Source organism: Tiliqua scincoides, chromosome 2 (assembly GCF_035046505.1).
Source record: "Tiliqua scincoides isolate rTilSci1 chromosome 2, rTilSci1.hap2, whole genome shotgun sequence".
In the NCBI taxonomy this organism is placed as follows: domain Eukaryota; kingdom Metazoa; phylum Chordata; class Lepidosauria; order Squamata; family Scincidae; genus Tiliqua; species Tiliqua scincoides.
This window is the reverse complement of record NC_089822.1, coordinates 248366635-248387644: the sequence shown is the minus strand read 5'-3', so window position 1 is coordinate 248387644 and position 21010 is coordinate 248366635. Positions and strand designations below refer to the sequence as shown.

Genomic DNA, 21010 nt, shown 5'->3' with positions numbered 1-21010 from the left:
ACTGGGGGACTCAGGGCAGCAAAAGGGGCGGCGCAGGCGCCTCGGGGCCCCGGAGCTCGGCGGCCCTTGCCCGGGAGACCGCTGGGCACGCCCGCAGCCTCCCCGGGCGGCGCCGGCCGCGAGCCGCGCTCGCCCCGCGCTCTTGCCTGGCCCGCCCCCGGGAGCGCCCGCGCGCTCCGTCTGGGCGCCCACCAGGCGGCGCCGGCTCCCCGGCAGGCGCGAACTCATGGCTGAGCCACGGTCCGCATCCCTGCCGCGGACACACCCGCTGCGCCAACGCGCCGCCCCCGAAGACGGGCTGCTCCGGCCGCCTCTTAGCTCTGTGGCCGCGTCACGGGGTTCTCCCGGCGTCACTGCTGCACTGCTCCAGCCCCGCCCTCCGCCAGGTGCGCCACCTGCCCGGGCTCTTCGCAGCGCCCCTTCGGGTGGGCTGCGCCTGTGACGCCAGCGGGGGGTGCCCCGCCTCCCCCCTCATCGCAGGCAGGCAGGAGAGGAGGGGGAGGCGCTCCTTTGCCCCCCCACCTCCAGGCTGCTGCTGCTGCTAGACCCATTTTCCCTTCCTGACCCCACCTCTGGCTGGGTGACTCTTCTCCTCCTAGGAGCCTCCTGGAGAGAGGGAGCCAAGACCCCCCCCCCCAGCAGGACCGGTCTGACCTGTGCCTGCTGGTGTCAGTGAACAGCAGTCCCCAAGGAGGTGTCCCTGCCTGCAGCAGTCCAGCAGGGCACGTGGGGCTCTGCACTCTTCACCCCTTTGCAGCCTGTCAGTTCCCAAAATGATGGCACCTGGGCTGGGGCTCCAGCCACACAGGGAGACCCAGATGGGGTGCTTCACAGCTGCAGGGAGCTGGCCACAAGAAGGCCCACTTGCCCACAGAATCTGTGCAACACCATGAAAAGCTCCCCATCCCAGGCCCTGAAATCCAAGGGCAGAAAGCCTGCCAGTCAGCTAGCCAGCCCCTGTGTCCAGCACCTCTGTCTCTGAAAGGCATCCGGGCCATCAGGTGCCATCCCCACCACCTCCTGTGGCAAGGAGTTCCACAGACCAATCAGAGGCAGGCAACCACTGTCCAGACTTCCCTTTCAGCACCCCTGCCTGTCCAATCCACAGGTATCCAGTCTGCTGGATTAAACCCAGGAGTTTTTGCATTCAGAACAGATGAACTACGCTAAGTAATAATAACAATAAACTTTATTTGTATCCCGCCCTTCTCCCTGAAAGGGACCCACCCCCACCCCTCCAAGTTAAGGTGCATAAGTAGGGTGAATCCACAGACAGGAATGTCATCAGGTCTTACTAGACCCAGGGAGTGGCCTGCCTAGTGGACACAGGACTGGGTCCTGAAAATTTATTGGTGGGACAGGGCGCAAGCTGTCGGCCTGTGCAGCAGTGTGTGCATGCATATATGTTGGAGCAGTAGAGGAGCAGCAAGGCAAAGGCAATTGTTTGCAGGAGCCTTCTGATCTCCCAGAAGCGGGGCTTAGGACTCAGAAGTTGGCATAGGGCAGGGCCTCTGAGAGAAATTTTACCAGGGGGTATGAAGTTTCTTTTGGGCCCCTTTGCAAAAGGGGAGGGGTGAAACAGGGGGAAGGTGGTGATGGGTGTGCAAAATGGGGGCAGGGAGGGGCAAAACAGGGTGGGGGGGAGGGTGGAGACAGCTGGAAAGTCTTTGGAGCCCAGGTATACCCACCCACCTGGCATTACATTCCTAAGCTATGCACTCCTAAGTCTAACCAAACACACTCCTAAGTCTCTCTAAAATCTTTTAAATATAGAAAATCATGCAGAAGATTAACATCATTATATTCAGGCTCACACCAGAAAGGAAAGTGTCCTCTGCATACCAAAACTTGCTTCTGCAGCAACTGTAGCCCCACAGCTATGTCCCTGAGCTCCTATACTCTCCTTCATGGGAAGCAGATCCACAAGCCAAGGAGTTATTGTAGTAGGCCAGGAATGTAATATTCCAGGAAATTTCTGGGCCCCCTCCATTGGCTCCTGGGCCCCCTTTTTGACCCTGGGCCCAGGTACAAATTAGTCCCTTTACTCCTGTCTCCTAGGCCCTGCTCCTGTGCCCTGGATTGAGAAAAGAAGGGGGTGGGACCCAAAATCTGGAGGAGAGTGATTAGACCAGGGGTGCCCAAACCCTGGCCCTGGGGCCACTTGCGGCCCTCGAGGCCTCTCAATGCGGCCCTCGGGGAGCTCCCAGTCTCCAGTGAGCCTCTGGCCCTCCTGTCTCCTAGGACAATGATATTTTTTGGAGCCCACACTGGCCGGATGCAACTGCTCTCAGTGTGAGGGCAACTGTTTGACCTCTCGCTGAGCTGTGGAATGAGGGCTCCCTCCACTGCTTGCTGTTTCACATCTGTGATGCAGTAGCGGCAGAAAAGCAAAGGCCAGCCTTGCTTTCTGCAAGGCCTTTTATAGGTCTTGAGCTATTGCAAAACCTTCATTCATTCATATAAGTTCATCTTTAATATATTCATTTATGTAAACGTATGCAAATTTATTCAGATTTGAAATGTAAATCAATTCTTTTTTTCCCCGCCCCCCCCGGCACAGTGTCAGAGAGACAATGTGGTCCTCCTGCCAAAAACTTTGGACACCCCTGTTTTAGAGAGTCATAGGAGTAAGTTTGGTTTTCCGTATGACTGTATCTAGCTGGCAACACTGTAAGGGCAGGCAGACCTGGGCTCCACATCAGGGAAACCAGGTAGACTTGGGTTCCAAAGACTAATCTGGCTGCTGCCATCCTGTCCTGCCCTGTTTTGCCCCCTCCCCACCGCCATTCTGCCCATACCCATCACCACCACCACCACCCCCATTCCTTTCCCCTCCTCCTTTGGGAAGTGGCCCAAAAGAAACTTTCTACCCCCGATAAAATTCCTCTCAGAGGCCCTGGTCATGCCTCTGCCGGAGGTCCCCTGCAAGGGATGTCACTGTAAAAGAGCAGAGGGAGGACTCGGAAGTCAGGGAGGACTTGGGCTTGCTACATCTCTGACCTGCTAGGTTTTAAAGAGCTAAACTTGGCCCAGAAAACCAAAGCAAAGGTGTCCAATATGCTTTGCGACACAAGGACAAAGACTGGCCTTTGTGCAAACAGCCTTCAATTCAGTTGACCCCACAGGCCTTGCACCCAAGTCCATGGAGGAAACCACAACAGAACGCATTTCCATGCACAAGAGAGCGTTTTGTGCATGCATGCCCACTAGGCCCCATGAAGCAGGTGCCCAAGGATACCTGGTGCCATCGCTCTTGGGATGCCAATGCAGAGAAGGCCCTGTCTGCCTGGTACCCCCTAAGGTACCAGCCTTAGGGGGGTGACACCACAACATTGCTAACATCGCAGAGGTTACATGTAAACCCATCATGCAATATACCGTTGGATGCGGAATTTCCAGCTGAATACAATGCAAAAAAACAGAGGAAATGATCTCCTTTTCATCAAAAATTATAGCCAAAAAACCAGAAACAAAAAATGCATGGAGCCCTATGAATAGTGAAACTGAGCCATATCACGTGTTTACTCGCAAGTAGGCAAATGTGCCATAGTCCCCTGGCAAGGGCAGGCTGAGAGGAATCCAAGGACACCAGAATAGTTCCTATCCAATGAAAGCTGCCCCCAAAAAACACCCAAGAAGGAAGTCCTTCCCTCCAAGCAGGCGAATGTATTGAGCCCTATGGAAAGTGAAAGTAAACCACATGGTCGCGTTTACTCGTGAGTAAACAAACGTGCCTTGGCTGCTAGTCAAGTCAGGCAAAGGGGAATGCAAGCCTGATTGCATGGTCCCAAGCTGATGAAAGTGGAGCTCAACAACTGCTCCAGAAGGCAGCACCCCCCCCCCCCAAGAATAAAACAGAGGCTTGAGCTGGTAAGGTGGGCACTGGGGAGGAATGAAAATCTCACTGATTTTTTTTGTGTGTGTGGGGGGGGGTGTTATTGCAGGCAGGTCACAGAGAAAATTCACTTGGTGAAACAGGACTGGCTCCCCCTTATTTAATTATTTATTTTAATTTAATTATTTATAATTATTTTATTTTGCTTGACGATATCACTTCCAGCCATGACATCACTTCTGGTCGGTCCTGGACAAGTTGTCATTCTAAAAAGTGTGTCCCAGTATTAAAAGTTTGAGAACCACTGCCTTAACTCAAAACAGGCCAATGAGACATCTGGGGTGGGGGGTGACACCCTAGTGACCATAATTCTGGGAAATCGTGGCTTTTAGGAATAATACCATCATGTTATATACCATTTGATGCAGAATTTCATCCATTGCTTGTGGGGAAATATTCACTGCATTTATTTTCTAGCCATTATTATTATTAATTTCATGTCATGATTATTTCTATCTCTCAGACTCACCTACCTCACATGCTTCCTCCTTAATAATAAACTAGCTAACGCAGCCCCAAAGGTCTATCTAAATAACAACCTACTCCCTTACAATCCCTATCCAAAATATCTTGGAGTAACTTTGAACCTGACTGTCTCTTATAAGTCACGCCTCCAGAACACATCCACAAAAATCAATACCAGGAACAACATACTCCAGAAATTAACAGGAACAAGATGGGGAGCTTCAGCCACCACTCTCAGAACATCAGCATTAGGATTGATCTATCCGCAGCTGAATATTTATTTTATATTTATTTATTTTTCACATTTTTATACCGCCCTTCCTCCAAAGAGCTCAGGGCGGTGTACACAACTGCTCCCCTCCTTCTTGTCCTCACAACAACCCTGTGAGGTAGGTGAGGCTGAGAGAAAGTGACTGGCCCAAGGTCACCCAGGAAGCTTTGTGGCTAAGGGGGGATTTGAACCTGGATTGTCCAGGTCTAAGTCCACCACCCAAACCACTACACCACCCTGGCTCTCAGAATACTGTGCTCCAGTACAGTTTAACAACTTTCATACTAGCAAGATTGATGTCAGATTAATTGAAACCATGAGGATCATAAGCAGCTGTATAAGACCCACTCCTGTCTGTTGGTGTCCCGTCTTGAGCCACATAGCACCACCAGCACTACGGAAACAAGAGGCTTTAGTGAAAGAATACAGAAAAATCACCAACAACCCACTTTTACCAGTGCACGCTGATCTTCCTCATCGGGAGGCTCAAATCCAAGAAGGCTCAAATCCAAGAAGGCTCAAATCCTCAGTCGGGAGGCTCAAATCCAAGAAGCCTTCTCTGGCACTCGCACAGCATCTGCACAACAATTTTAACATCAATGCCCAATGGAAAGCTAAATGGGCAGTCGAACACCCAGAAACGGGTAGATATATAGACAATCCTACACTTAAGGTGCCAGGTTTCAACTTACCTCGCCAGCATTGGAAAACTTTGAATAGGATCCGTACTCTACATGGTGTTTGTCAGGACTCAATGTTTAAATGGGGGCTAGAATCTACCCCTCAGTGTGATTGCAGGTTCTCCCACCAAACCATGTAGCCACGTGTCTGGCTGCAAACTGAGGGCGTATATTGGCCCATGGTCTGACTTTTTCTATGAAGGTAACTCTGTCCTTGAATGGCTGCATGAACTGGACATTGAATTTGATCTAGTCTAACTGATATATAAGTACATGTATTATATGCCATACGCTAAATAAAATAAACCTACCTCACAGGGTTGTTGTAAGGACAAAATAAGGGGAGGAACCATGTATATCACCCTGAGCTGCTTAGAGGAAAGGTGGTATAAAAATGTGAATTAATTAATTAATTAACTAATAATAAATAATATAATATAATATAATAATTAATTATGTCATATGGGGTGACAAAAATTTATGGGCCCCAGGTGTCAAATGACCTAGCTACGCCTCTGCCCCATGTATAATGAGCTCAGCCACCAAGGGGGGCAGAAACTTACCTGCGTGTATGACTATGTGTAAATACTGAAGCCCTGCCCCACAGGGGGCAGAGACTGGCCTGCTTGCTTCCCTATTCTGCAGCGTTGTCTTTCTTCTGCAGAATACACTTGGAAGCATTTCATCCTTCAAACCTATTACATATTGATTTTGTTGCACCAGGACAAATCATACACCCTCTATACCAGTGATGGCTAACCTTTTAGAGACCAAGTGCCCAAACTGCAACCCAAAACCCACTTTTTTATCACAAAGTGCCAACACGGCAATTTAACCTGAATATTGAGGTTTTAGTTTAGAAAAAAAAAAACTCATACATTAATATCTTTTACCCACTATTACTTGTAACCCTTAATGAACTTTTCCTCTAGAAATTTGTCCAATCCCTTCTTAAAGGCATCTAGGCAAGTTGTCATCACTGCTTCCTGTGGCAAAGAGTTCCACAGACTAATTACATGCTGGGTAAAGAACTATTGTCAGGGAGGGGGTGGCTGCAAGACCATGGCACTGCTCATTTTCTCAAACAAGAAAATATACTTTTTTAAAAAGCCCCACCCACAGAAGTGGGCTCTAAGGCTGCAATCCCAGCCACTCTTTCCTGGGAGTAAGCCTCATCAACTCTACTGGGGCTTACTTCTGAGTAGACACGCACAGGAGCAGACTCCAATCCAAGCTTGCAGAACAGGCAAAAAACGGAAACAAATGCGGGGCAGGTGGGGTGAAGGGAGAGGGCAGAGGGAAGCAGCCGGCCCTCCCAACACACGGGCTCAGAAGAAGCCTTGGTTTCCTTTAAAGGGACACGCAGCTTCAGCGCCCCTCCCCAGGCTGCCTGGCTCAGCGCTGCCTGCATGCCCTGTCTGGCACACGTGCCATAGGTTCGCCACCACTGCTCTATACATTCCTTCTGGTAAGCAGATCCACAAGCAAAGAGCTACTGTAGCAGGCCAGTTTCCTCTCACACCTGGCACTGTGTTAACAAGTGTCATGTATGCATTCCTTGGCCTGGTGCATATGGCTTGTGGCAGCAGCCAGTACTGTGCCCACAGTAGTGCCCCCAGCATCCCACGCGGGTAGCAAGTCTGGGTGAGATAGGAAAATGTAAGATCCCAGGAAATCTCTGGGCCTCTTTTGAAACCTGAGGTGCTAACAGCTCAGAGTGACCTCAGATTGACCACAATGGCAGGTGAATGGAAAAACACATGGCTCTGGGTATGTTAAACTTGCAGTTACTGAACACCTCCAGGCAAGCTGTTGATAAACAGAAAATAATCAGGAACATGAAGAGAGATCCCCAGCAGGGCACCAGAGTGCTGCAGAGGGAGGACTCGGAAGTCAGGGAGGACTTGGGCTTGCTACATCTCTGACCTGCTAGGTTTTAAAGAGCTAAACTTGGCCCAGAAAACCAAAGCAAAGGTGTCCAATATGCTTTGCGACACAAGGACAAAAACTGGCCTTTGTGCAAACAGCCTTCAATTCAGTTGACCCCACAGGCCTTGCACCCAAGTCCATGGAGGAAACCACAACAGAACGCATTTCCATGCACAAGAGAGCGTTTTGTGCATGCATGCCCACTAGGCCCCATGAAGCAGGTGCCCAAGGATACCTGGTGCCATCGCTCTTGGGATGCCAATGCAGAGAAGGCCCTGTCTGCCAGACAGGGAAATGATTATGTGATGCCTGGCATTGATTTTGCCGCAGTGGCTGTTACTGATCAGTTATTTACTCTGCAATTTAACGGTGGATTTCTTAATGCTGCAACTGCTAAGATACTTTCTTCATGCATCACAATCTAAACATGATTTCAAATGATGGAAGGCTGTAGGTAGCCTGCTGCTTCCCTGGGGCAGGGCTGGCCCACCCACGAGGCCAAGTGAAACAGTTGCCTCAGGCAGCAGGTTGGGGAAGAACGCTCATCTCTGCCTACTTGCCTCCACTGCTCCTCCTTCTCCTTCCACACGCTGGGCGGGGGGGGAGGGATGGAGAGGGGGGAAAGGAGGAAGGAATGACCGAGTCGTGCCAGTGGCTGAACCGCATCGCAGCCCAACCCGGAGCTGCGCGTGGTGCCCGCTTTGCTGGGGAGACACGAGGGTGAACTTCTCCTGCAGGGAGGGGGGCTGAGCTCCCGGGGACCAGGTGTCGTCCCTGCGCGAGTGCTGTCGCCTGCAGGGGCTGCCCCTCCCTCTGCGGGCCGCCAGCGCCAGCCCCGGGACTGGGGGACTCAGGGCAGCAAAAGGGGCGGCGCAGGCGCCTCGGGGCCCCGGAGCTCGGCGGCCCTTGCCCGGGAGACCGCTGGGCACGCCCGCAGCCTCCCCGGGCGGCGCCGGCCGCGAGCCGCGCTCGCCCCGCGCTCTTGCCTGGCCCGCCCCCGGGAGCGCCCGCGCGCTCCGTCTGGGCGCCCACCAGGCGGCGCCGGCTCCCCGGCAGGCGCGAACTCATGGCTGAGCCACGGTCCGCATCCCTGCCGCGGACACACCCGCTGCGCCAACGCGCCGCCCCCGAAGACGGGCTGCTCCGGCCGCCTCTTAGCTCTGTGGCCGCGTCACGGGGTTCTCCCGGCGTCACTGCTGCACTGCTCCAGCCCCGCCCTCCGCCAGGTGCGCCACCTGCCCGGGCTCTTCGCAGCGCCCCTTCGGGTGGGCTGCGCCTGTGACGCCAGCGGGGGGTGCCCCGCCTCCCCCCTCATCGCAGGCAGGCAGGAGAGGAGGGGGAGGCGCTCCTTTGCCCCCCCACCTCCAGGCTGCTGCTGCTGCTAGACCCATTTTCCCTTCCTGACCCCACCTCTGGCTGGGTGACTCTTCTCCTCCTAGGAGCCTCCTGGAGAGAGGGAGCCAAGACCCCCCCCCCCAGCAGGACCGGTCTGACCTGTGCCTGCTGGTGTCAGTGAACAGCAGTCCCCAAGGAGGTGTCCCTGCCTGCAGCAGTCCAGCAGGGCACGTGGGGCTCTGCACTCTTCACCCCTTTGCAGCCTGTCAGTTCCCAAAATGATGGCACCTGGGCTGGGGCTCCAGCCACACAGGGAGACCCAGATGGGGTGCTTCACAGCTGCAGGGAGCTGGCCACAAGAAGGCCCACTTGCCCACAGAATCTGTGCAACACCATGAAAAGCTCCCCATCCCAGGCCCTGAAATCCAAGGGCAGAAAGCCTGCCAGTCAGCTAGCCAGCCCCTGTGTCCAGCACCTCTGTCTCTGAAAGGCATCCGGGCCATCAGGTGCCATCCCCACCACCTCCTGTGGCAAGGAGTTCCACAGACCAATCAGAGGCAGGCAACCACTGTCCAGACTTCCCTTTCAGCACCCCTGCCTGTCCAATCCACAGGTATCCAGTCTGCTGGATTAAACCCAGGAGTTTTTGCATTCAGAACAGATGAACTACGCTAAGTAATAATAACAATAAACTTTATTTGTATCCCGCCCTTCTCCCTGAAAGGGACCCACCCCCACCCCTCCAAGTTAAGGCGCATAAGTAGGGTGAATCCACAGACAGGAATGTCATCAGGTCTTACTGGACCCAGGGAGTGGCCTGCCTAGTGGACACAGGACTGGGTCCTGAAAATTTATTGGTGGGACAGGGCGCAAGCTGTCAGCCTGTGCAGCAGTGTGTGCATGCATATATGTTGGAGCAGTAGAGGAGCAGCAAGGCAAAGGCAATTGTTTGCAGGAGCCTTCTGATCTCCCAGAAGTGGGGCTTAGGACTCAGAAGTTGGCATAGGGCAGGGCCTCTGAGAGAAATTTTACCAGGGGGTATGAAGTTTCTTTTGGGCCCCTTTGCAAAAGGGGAGGGGTGAAACAGGGGGAAGGTGGTGATGGGTGTGCAAAATGGGGGCAGGGAGGGGCAAAACAGGGTGGGGGGGAGGGTGGAGACAGCTGGAAAGTCTTTGGAGCCCAGGTATACCCACCCACCTGGCATTACATTCCTAAGCTATGCACTCCTAAGTCTAACCAAACACACTCCTAAGTCTCTCTAAAATCTTTTAAATATAGAAAATCATGCAGAAGATTAACATCATTATATTCAGGCTCACACCAGAAAGGAAAGTGTCCTCTGCATACCAAAACTTGCTTCTGCAGCAACTGTAGCCCCACAGCTATGTCCCTGAGCTCCTATACTCTCCTTCATGGGAAGCAGATCCACAAGCCAAGGAGTTATTGTAGTAGGCCAGGAATGTAATATTCCAGGAAATTTCTGGGCCCCCTCCATTGGCTCCTGGGCCCCCTTTTTGACCCTGGGCCCAGGTACAAATTAGTCCCTTTACTCCTGTCTCCTAGGCCCTGCTCCTGTGCCCTGGATTGAGAAAAGAAGGGGGTGGGACCCAATGGAAGACAAAATCTGGAGGAGAGTGATTAGACCAGGGGTGCCCAAACCCTGGCCCTGGGGCCACTTGCGGCCCTCGAGCCTCTCAATGCGGCCCTCGGGGAGCTCCCAGTCTCCAGTGAGCCTCTGGCCCTCCTGTCTCCTAGGACAATGATATTTTTTGGAGCCCACACTGGCCGGATGCAACTGCTCTCAGTGTGAGGGCAACTGTTTGACCTCTCGCTGAGCTGTGGAATGAGGGCTCCCTCCACTGCTTGCTGTTTCACATCTGTGATGCAGTAGCGGCAGAAAAGCAAAGGCCAGCCTTGCTTTGTGCAAGGCCTTTTATAGGTCTTGAGCTATTGCAAAACCTTCATTCATTCATTCATTCATATAAGTTCATCTTTAATATATTCATTTATGTAAACGTATGCAAATTTATTCAGATTTGAAATGTAAATCAATTCTTTTTTTCCCCGCCCCCCCCCCCCGGCACAGTGTCAGAGAGACAATGTGGTCCTCCTGCCAAAAACTTTGGACACCCCTGTTTTAGAGAGTCATAGGAGTAAGTTTGGTTTTCCGTATGACTGTATCTAGCTGGCAACACTGTAAGGGCAGGCAGACCTGGGCTCCACATCAGGGAAACCAGGTGGACTTGGGTTCCAAAGACTAATCTGGCTGCTGCCATCCTGTCCTGCCCTGTTTTGCCCCCTCCCCACCGCCATTCTGCCCATACCCATCACCACCACCACCACCCCCATTCCTTTCCCCTCCTCCTTTGGGAAGTGGCCCAAAAGAAACTTTCTACCCCCGATAAAATTCCTCTCAGAGGCCCTGGTCATGCCTCTGCCGGAGGTCCCCTGCAAGGGAGGTCACTGTAAAAGAGCAGAGGGAGGACTCGGAAGTCAGGGAGGACTTGGGCTTGCTACATCTCTGACCTGCTAGGTTTTAAAGAGCTAAACTTGGCCCAGAAAACCAAAGCAAAGGTGTCCAATACGCTTTGCGACACAAGGACAAAAACTGGCCCTTGTGCAAACAGCCTTCAATTCAGTTGACCCCACAGGCCTTGCACCCAAGTCCATGGAGGAAACCACAACAGAACGCATTTCCATGCACAAGAGAGCGTTTTGTGCATGCATGCCCACTAGGCCCCATGAAGCAGGTGCCCAAGGATACCTGGTGCCATCACTCTTGGGATGCCAATGCAGAGAAGGCCCTGTCTTCCTGGTACCCCCTAAGGTACCAGCCTTAGGGGGGTGACACCACAACATTGCTAACATCGCAGAGGTTACATGTAAACCCATCATGCAATATACCGTCGGATGCGGAATTTCCAGCTGAATACAATGCAAAAAAACAGAGGAAATGATCTCCTTTTCATCAAAAATTATAGCCAAAAAACCAGAAACAAAAAATGCATGGAGCCCTATGAATAGTGAAACTGAGCCATATCACGTGTTTACTCGCAAGTAGGCAAATGTGCCGTAGTCCCCTGGCAAGGGCAGGCTGAGAGGAATCCAAGGACACCAGAATAGTTCCTATCCAATGAAAGCTGCCCCCAAAAAATACCCAAGAAGGAAGTCCTTCCCTCCAAGCAGGCGAATGTATTGAGCCCTATGGAAAGTGAAAGTAAACCACATGGTCGCGTTTACTCGTGAGTAAACAAACGTGCCTTGGCTGCTAGTCAAGTCAGGCAAAGGGGAATGCAAGCCTGATTGCATGGTCCCAAGCTGATGAAAGTGGAGCTCAACAACTGCTCCAGAAGGCAGCACCCCCCCCCCCCAAGAATAAAACAGAGGCTTGAGCTGGTAAGGTGGGCACTGGGGAGGAATGAAAATCTCACTGATTTTTTTTGTGTGTGTGGGGGGGGTGTTATTGCAGGCAGGTCACAGAGAAAATTCACTTGGTGAAACAGGACTGGCTCCCCCTTATTTAATTATTTATTTTAATTTAATTATTTATAATTATTTTATTTTGCTTGACGATATCACTTCCAGCCATGACATCACTTCTGGTCGGTCCTGGACAAGTTGTCATTCTAAAAAGTGGGTCCCAGTATTAAAAGTTTGAGAACCACTGCCTTAACTCAAAACAGGCCAATGAGACATCTGGGGTGGGGGGGGTGACACCCTAGTGACCATAATTCTGGGAAATCGTGGCTTTTAGGAATAATACCATCATGTTATATACCATTTGATGCAGAATTTCATCCATTGCTTGTGGGGAAATATTCACTGCATTTATTTTCTAGCCATTATTATTATTAATTTCATGTCATGATTATTTCTATCTCTCAGACTCACCTACCTCACATGCTTCCTCCTTAATAATAAACTAGCTAACGCAGCCCCAAAGGTCTATCTAAATAACAACCTACTCCCTTACAATCCCTATCCAAAATATCTTGGAGTAACTTTGAACCTGACTGTCTCTTATAAGTCACGCCTCCAGAACACATCCACAAAAATCAATACCAGGAACAACATACTCCAGAAATTAACAGGAACAAGATGGGGAGCTTCAGCCACCACTCTCAGAACATCAGCATTAGGATTGATCTATCCGCAGCCGAATATTTATTTTATATTTATTTATTTTTCACATTTTTATACCGCCCTTCCTCCAAAGAGCTCAGGGCGGTGTACACAACTGCTCCCCTCCTTCTTGTCCTCACAACAACCCTGTGAGGTAGGTGAGGCTGAGAGAAAGTGACTGGCCCAAGGTCACCCAGGAAGCTTTGTGGCTAAGGGGGGATTTGAACCTGGATTGTCCAGGTCTAAGTCCACCACCCAAACCACTACACCACCCTGGCTCTCAGAATACTGTGCTCCAGTACAGTTTAACAACTTTCATACTAGCAAGATTGATGTCAGATTAATTGAAACCATGAGGATCATAAGCAGCTGTATAAGACCCACTCCTGTCTGTTGGTGTCCCGTCTTGAGCCACATAGCACCACCAGCACTACGGAAACAAGAGGCTTTAGTGAAAGAATACAGAAAAATCACCAACAACCCACTTTTACCAGTGCACGCTGATCTTCCTCATCTATCAGTCGGGAGGCTCAAATCCAAGAAGCCTTCTCTGGCACTCGCACAGCATCTGCACAACAATTTTAACATCAATGCCCAATGGAAAGCTAAATGGGCAGTCGAACACCCAGAAACGGGTAGATATATAGACAATCCTACACTTAAGGTGCCAGGTTTCGACTTACCTCGCCAGCATTGGAAAACGTTGAATAGGATCCGTACTCTACATGGTGTTTGTCAGGACTCAATGTTTAAATGGGGGCTAGAATCTACCCCTCAGTGTGATTGCAGGTTCTCCCACCAAACCATGTAGCCACGTGTCTGGCTGCAAACTGAGGGCGTATATTGGCCCATGGTCTGACTTTTTCTATGAAGGTAACTCTGTCCTTGAATGGCTGCATGAACTGGACATTGAATTTGATCTAGTCTAACTGATATATAAGTACATGTATTATATGCCATACACTAAATAAAATAAACCTACCTCACAGGGTTGTTGTAAGGACAAAATAAGGGGAGGAACCATGTATATCACCCTGAGCTGCTTAGAGGAAAGGTGGTATAAAAATGTGAATTAATTAATTAATTAACTAATAATAAATAATATAATATAATATAATAATTAATTATGTCATATGGGGTGACAAAAATTTATGGGCCCCAGGTGTCAAATGACCTAGCTACGCCTCTGCCCCATGTATAATGAGCTCAGCCACCAAGGGGGGCAGAAACTTACCTGCGTGTATGACTATGTGTAAATACTGAAGCCCTGCCCCACAGGGGGCAGAGACTGGCCTGCTTGCTTCCCTATTCTGCAGCGTTGTCTTTCTTCTGCAGAATACACTTGGAAGCATTTCATCCTTCAAACCTATTACATATTGATTTTGTTGCACCAGGACAAATCATACACCCTCTATACCAGTGATGGCTAACCTTTTAGAGACCAAGTGCCCAAACTGCAACCCAAAACCCACTTTTTTATCACAAAGTGCCAACACGGCAATTTAACCTGAATATTGAGGTTTTAGTTTAGAAAAAAAAAAACTCATACATTAATATCTTTTACCCACTATTACTTGTAACCCTTAATGAACTTTTCCTCTAGAAATTTGTCCAATCCCTTCTTAAAGGCATCTAGGCAAGTTGTCATCACTGCTTCCTGTGGCAAAGAGTTCCACAGACTAATTACATGCTGGGTAAAGAACTATTGTCAGGGAGGGGGTGGCTGCAAGACCATGGCACTGCTCATTTTCTCAAACAAGAAAATATACTTTTTTAAAAAGCCCCACCCACAGAAGTGGGCTCTAAGGCTGCAATCCCAGCCACTCTTTCCTGGGAGTAAGCCTCATCAACTCTACTGGGGCTTACTTCTGAGTAGACACGCACAGGAGCAGACTCCAATCCAAGCTTGCAGAACAGGCAAAAAACGGAAACAAATGCGGGGCAGGTGGGGTGAAGGGAGAGGGCAGAGGGAAGCAGCCGGCCCTCCCAACACACGGGCTCAGAAGAAGCCTTGGTTTCCTTTAAAGGGACACGCAGCTTCAGCGCCCCTCCCCAGGCTGCCTGGCTCAGCGCTGCCTGCATGCCCTGTCTGGCACACGTGCCATAGGTTCGCCACCACTGCTCTATACATTCCTTCTGGTAAGCAGATCCACAAGCAAAGAGCTACTGTAGCAGGCCAGTTTCCTCTCACACCTGGCACTGTGTTAACAAGTGTCATGTATGCATTCCTTGGCCTGGTGCATATGGCTTGTGGCAGCAGCCAGTACTGTGCCCACAGTAGTGCCCCCAGCATCCCACGCGGGTAGCAAGTCTGGGTGAGATAGGAAAATGTAAGATCCCAGGAAATCTCTGGGCCTCTTTTGAAACCTGAGGTGCTAACAGCTCAGAGTGACCTCAGATTGACCACAATGGCAGGTGAATGGAAAAACACATGGCTCTGGGTATGTTAAACTTGCAGTTACTGAACACCTCCAGGCAAGCTGTTGATAAACAGAAAATAATCAGGAACATGAAGAGAGATCCCCAGCAGGGCACCAGAGTGCTGCAGAGGGAGGACTCGGAAGTCAGGGAGGACTTGGGCTTGCTACATCTCTGCCCTGCTAGGTTTTAAAGAGCTAAACTTGGCCCAGAAAACCAAAGCAAAGGTGTCCAATATGCTTTGCGACGCAAGGACAAAAACTGGCCCTTGTGCAAACAGCCTTCAATTCAGTTGACCCCACAGGCCTTGCACCCAAGTCCATGGAGGAAACCACAACAGAACGCACTTCCATGCACAAGAGAGCGTTTTGTGCATGCATGCCCACTAGGCCCCATGAAGCAGGTGCCCAAGGATACCTGGTGCCATCGCTCTTGGGATGCCAATGCAGAGAAGGCCCTGTCTGCCAGACAGGGAAATGATTATGTGATGCCTGGCATTGATTTTGCCGCAGTGGCTGTTACTGATCAGTTCTTTACTCTGCAATTTAACGGTGGATTTCTTAATGCTGCAACTGCTAAGATACTTTCTTCATGCATCACAATCTAAACATGATTTCAAATGATGGAAGGCTGTAGGTAGCCTGCTGCTTCCCTGGGGCAGGGCTGGCCCACCCACGAGGCCAAGTGAAACACTTGCCTCAGGCAGCAGGTTGGGGAAGAACGCTCATCTCTGCTTACTTGCCTCCACTGCTCCTCCTTCTCCTTCCACACGCTGGGCGGGGGAGGGGGAGGGATGGAGAGGGGGGAAAGGAGGAAGGAATGACCGAGTCGTGCCAGTGGCTGAACCGCATCGCAGCCCAACCCGGAGCTGCGCGTGGTGCCCGCTTTGCTGGGGAGACACGAGGGTGAACTTCTCCTGCAGGGAGGGGGGCTGAGCTCCCGGGGACCAGGTGTCGTCCCTGCGCGAGTGCTGTCGCCTGCAGGGGCTGCCCCTCCCTCTGCGGGCCGCCAGCGCCAGCCCCGGGACTGGGGGACTCAGGGCAGCAAAAGGGGCGGCGCAGGCGCCTCGGGGCCCCGGAGCTCGGCGGCCCTTGCCCGGGAGACCGCTGGGCACGCCCGCAGCCTCCCCGGGCGGCGCCGGCCGCGAGCCGCGCTCGCCCCGCGCTCTTGCCTGGCCCGCCCCCGGGAGCGCCCGCGCGCTCCGTCTGGGCGCCCACCAGGCGGCGCCGGCTCCCCGGCAGGCGCGAACTCATGGCTGAGCCACGGTCCGCATCCCTGCCGCGGACACACCCGCTGCGCCAACGCGCCGCCCCCGAAGACGGGCTGCTCCGGCCGCCTCTTAGCTCTGTGGCCGCGTCACGGGGTTCTCCCGGCGTCACTGCTGCACTGCTCCAGCCCCGCCCTCCGCCAGGTGCGCCACCTGCCCGGGCTCTTCGCAGCGCCCCTTCGGGTGGGCTGCGCCTGTGACGCCAGCGGGGGGTGCCCCGCCTCCCCCCTCATCGCAGGCAGGCAGGCAGGAGAGGAGGGGGAGGCGCTCCTTTGCCCCCCCACCTCCAGGCTGCTGCTGCTGCTAGACCCATTTTCCCTTCCTGACCCCACCTCTGGCTGGGTGACTCTTCTCCTCCTAGGAGCCTCCTGGAGAGAGGGAGCCAAGACCCCCCCCCAAGCAGGACCGGTCTGACCTGTGCCTGCTGGTGTCAGTGAACAGCAGTCCCCAAGGAGGTGTCCCTGCCTGCAGCAGTCCAGCAGGGCACGTGGGGCTCTGCACTCTTCACCCCTTTGCAGCCTGTCAGTTCCCAAAATGATGGCACCTGGGCTGGGGCTCCAGCCACACAGGGAGACCCAGATGGGGTGCTTCACAGCTGCAGGGAGCTGGCCACAAGAAGGCCCACTTGCCCACAGAATCTGTGCAACACCATGAAAAGCTCCCCATCCCAGGCCCTGAAATCCAAGGGCAGAAAGCCTGCCAGTCAGCTAGCCAGCCCCTGTGTCCAGCACCTCTGTCTCTGAAAGGCATCCGGGCCATCAGGTGCCATCCCCACCACCTCCTGTGGCAAGGAGTTCCACAGACCAATCAGAGGCAGGCAACCACTGTCCAGACTTCCCTTTCAGCACCCCTGCCTGTCCAATCCACAGGTATCCAGTCTGCTGGATTAAACCCAGGAGTTTTTGCATTCAGAACAGATGAACTACGCTAAGTAATAATAACAATAAACTTTATTTGTATCCCGCCCTTCTCCCTGAAAGGGACCCACCCCCACCCCTCCAAGTTAAGGCGCATAAGTAGGGTGAATCCACAGACAGGAATGTCATCAGGTCTTACTAGACCCAGGGAGTGGCCTGCCTAGTGGACACAGGACTGGGTCCTGAAAATTTATTGGTGGGACAGGGCGCAAGCTGTCAGCCTGTGCAGCAGTGTGTGCATGCATATATGTTGGAGCAGTAGAGGAGCAGCAAGGCAAAGGCAATTGTTTGCAGGAGCCTTCTGATCTCCCAGAAGCGGGGCTTAGGACTCAGAAGTTGGCATAGGGCAGGGCCTCTGAGAGAAATTTTACCAGGGGGTATGAAGTTTCTTTTGGGCCCCTTTGCAAAAGGGGAGGGGTGAAACAGGGGGAAGGTGGTGATGGGTGTGCAAAATGGGGGCAGGGAGGGGCAAAACAGGGTGGGGGGAGGGTGGAGACAGCTGGAAAGTCTTTGGAGCCCAGGTATACCCACCCACCTGGCATTACATTCCTAAGCTATGCACTCCTAAGTCTAACCAAACACACTCCTAAGTCTCTCTAAAATCTTTTAAATATAGAAAATCATGCAGAAGATTAACATCATTATATTCAGGCTCACACCAGAAAGGAAAGTGTCCTCTGCATACCAAAACTTGCTTCTGCAGCAACTGTAGCCCCACAGCTATGTCCCTGAGCTCCTATACTCTCCTTCATGGGAAGCAGATCCACAAGCCAAGGAGTTATTGTAGTAGGCCAGGAATGTAATATTCCAGGGAATTTCTGGGCCCCCTCCATTGGCTCCTGGGCCCCCTTTTTGACCCTGGGCCGATCCTTTGATTCTTTTTCCTCCTCTGGATGCTTCCTGAGTCCTGGTAGAGCAAAGCAACACTACCAGTTGTTTCCAGTCTGCACCTTTGTCTTTGGATTACAGTGGATTTTAAAAAGCTGCTTCGATGGGGAAGAGGAGAAGGCATAAACACTCCCCTGGACAGGGCAACTCTCCTACCAAGTCAGCCAAGCAGCGATGCCTGGAGGATCTCCCAGCATGGTCAGACACAGTAGGTGAGCTCATGAATCTCGCTTCTCCCAACAGATATGAAGCTCTTCATGTTTCCAAATCAGAGGCAGAGAGGAATTATCAGTCTCCCCTCAGTCATACTGGCACAGCGTCAGCCTGCCCTCCCTCACCCACCCTTTCAGCTCCCTCTCCACAGGACAAGCAGTCATTATCTCAGCAGAACGATCCCAGTAACTGCTTCTTGACCTTGTTGGGCGATTACAATATTATCATTGTAAACACGCTCCTTTTTGTATGTAAACAGCTTAATACTATTCTTGCGCAGCTGGACTCACTTCACAAGGCCATTCAACCGCCTTTACCTTCCCTCTCTGCTCAAGCTTTGGGTCTGAACTTTAACAAGCCAGGGGAAGCTGAACTGCTGGGGCTGCGTGAGAATCTGGATTGTGGAGAAGCTGCCTATTGTTTGTTGAAAAATCAGATACTGCTGGAATTCCAGGATTCTCCCATTCATAAGGGGTGCTGGGCCAATAAACTGAGGGCAAAAGACTCTCTATGCAGATTATTATACCTTGATCCATCTCAGGCTGACTGTGTTGATCTGCAGGAAATCATAAAACTCCCTTGGATTCCCCAGTCTCCAAATTGGACCCGGCTTCTTTTGAAGTTTGGCACCTCTCAGATCCCAGGCCAGCTGCATGGGAAGAGTTTGTTTCTTCGGTCCTTTGGCATTTTCTTGCGGAGGGTGTTTACCGACTTGATTATTAAACCTCTGCTCCCAAGGTACAAAATGCAGCCTCCCCCTCCTCTCCTTCCATCCAGCCTTGCGCAGGCTGGCTCTGTGCCCAGTCGCTGGAGGAGAGATAATCGTACCCAGAGCGTGGGAGTTGCCAATTGCTTTTCTCCTGATTCAAGCCCCTTGGTGCTGCCTTGTGCTAATGAGTTAAGGTCTGCAGCTGACTCTCTGGGAAATGCTTTGCTTCACTTGAAGTCTTCACTGCACAAGCCACAGGCTTTTGCTTTCTCCCAGCCAGTTAATTCAACAATTGGCTGTTCAACTGGTGCAGCTTCTAATAGCAAATGGCAGGTCCAGCCTTCTGGCGCTGGCACCGAACCTCAAGCACCAGACCAGGCACATTCTTCGTTGATTTCTGAGATGATGGGAGCTCAGTCACCCTCTGTCTGCATACCCCCCCTAACTGGAGCAGATGAGTCTATGGATAGCTCTCCTTCTGAAGCCTTTAAACCTGTGCTGATGAATGAATCGGCCAGTGAGGTGGACTATCTCAATGGAGTGGGTTTGCAGTGCCATTCAACTAACTCGGAGGAGGTCCTGCATCATGTTGTGGCTATCCAACAATTGCCTAGAGACTCAGCCCAGGTCTTGTCATCTTCCCCAAGCTCATCACAGCCTAATATGAACTCCTTATCTAAAGCCCTGGATGGGGTACCATCAGGGGCAACATCTGCTGCTCCCTGCGATGAGGAATTGGAATCAGCTCTTGTGTCCTGTAAAGCTTTGCCAAAGATTCCTGGCTCCCACCTACCCTCCAGGTTCCTTGGGGACATAGAAGTGAATGACCAAAATTCAGGTTCAGCTAACGCAATTACTACTGCCCTCCCAATGCATTTACCTACTGACGACCATTCACTCATTGCAAGGGCGCTCCCAGCCCCCAAAGGCCCCTTGTCAACGGAACAAGGCCCTAGGGCAGATCCTCCTGCATTGGTGGCTAAAGATCTGATAATGGAATTACAGCTGGAGGGGGATGACATTGTGGAGGGTGCCATCAGCGCCTTTAAGGAACTCACAAGACCAGAACAAATAAATATTATCAGATCCCTGGACAGGGTTAAAGCAGAACTTCTCAATTATAATACGGAAACTTCGACCTATGAAATCCATTCTCTGACCCTTCCAGTGCCAGCATCTGCTCATCAATCTGCTTTAGAAGTAGCCACTGAGGCAATTCCCATCCCTTATTCCAGGGATTTTACACCATCTCCGGTGACCAACTTAGCCCTGAGTAGCTGCATGTCTCATCATCCTTCTGGTGCTGAGTGTCCATCAGGAAGCAAAGATTGACTAATTAATGCTTCTCCAGCCCCTGCTACTTCTTCCCAACTAAAAATTCTTTCCTGGAACATTGCAGGGTGGAAGAATAAGATAAATGACAGTGGCTTCTTAAGCTATCTTAGAACCTTTGACATTATTCTGTTGCAGGAGACATGGGCTTTGGACCATCTGTATATCCCTGGCTACAAGGCTTTTGTAGTACCTGCAACTAAATCCACCTCTAATGGTCGTCCTTTGGTGGGTTTAGCCAGCTTTGTACTGAAGCAGTTTAAGTCATGCCCTCTAGACATCATTCCAGGCTGTTGCAAGATAACATAAGAACATAAGAACAGCCCCACTGGATCAGGCCATAGGCCCATCTAGTCCAGCTTCCTGTATCTCACAGCAGCCCACCAAATGCCCCAGGGAGAACACCAGATAACAAGAGACCTCATCCTGGTGCTCTCCCCTACATCTGGCATTCTGACTTAACCCATTCCTAAAATCAGGAGGTTGCGCATACACATCATGGCTTGTACCCCATAATGGATTTTTCCTCCAGAAACTCGTCCAATCCCCTTTTAAAGGCGTCTAGGCTA

The 21010-nt window shown here is 51.7% G+C and overlaps 1 protein-coding gene across 1 annotated transcript in view; it reads right to left on the bottom strand.

The window, feature by feature from the left end:
- The window catches only part of LOC136641125 (kyphoscoliosis peptidase-like), a 45583-nt gene extending 26419 nt beyond the window's left edge, over window positions 1-19164 (bottom strand). The window contains exon 1 of the mRNA XM_066616786.1: window positions 18927-19164. Within this exon, the coding sequence (XP_066472883.1) occupies window positions 18927-18936 (10 nt within the window). The 5' untranslated portion in view covers window positions 18937-19164. The remainder of the gene's footprint in view (window positions 1-18926) is intronic.
- Between the last annotated feature and the right edge of the window lie 1846 nt (window positions 19165-21010).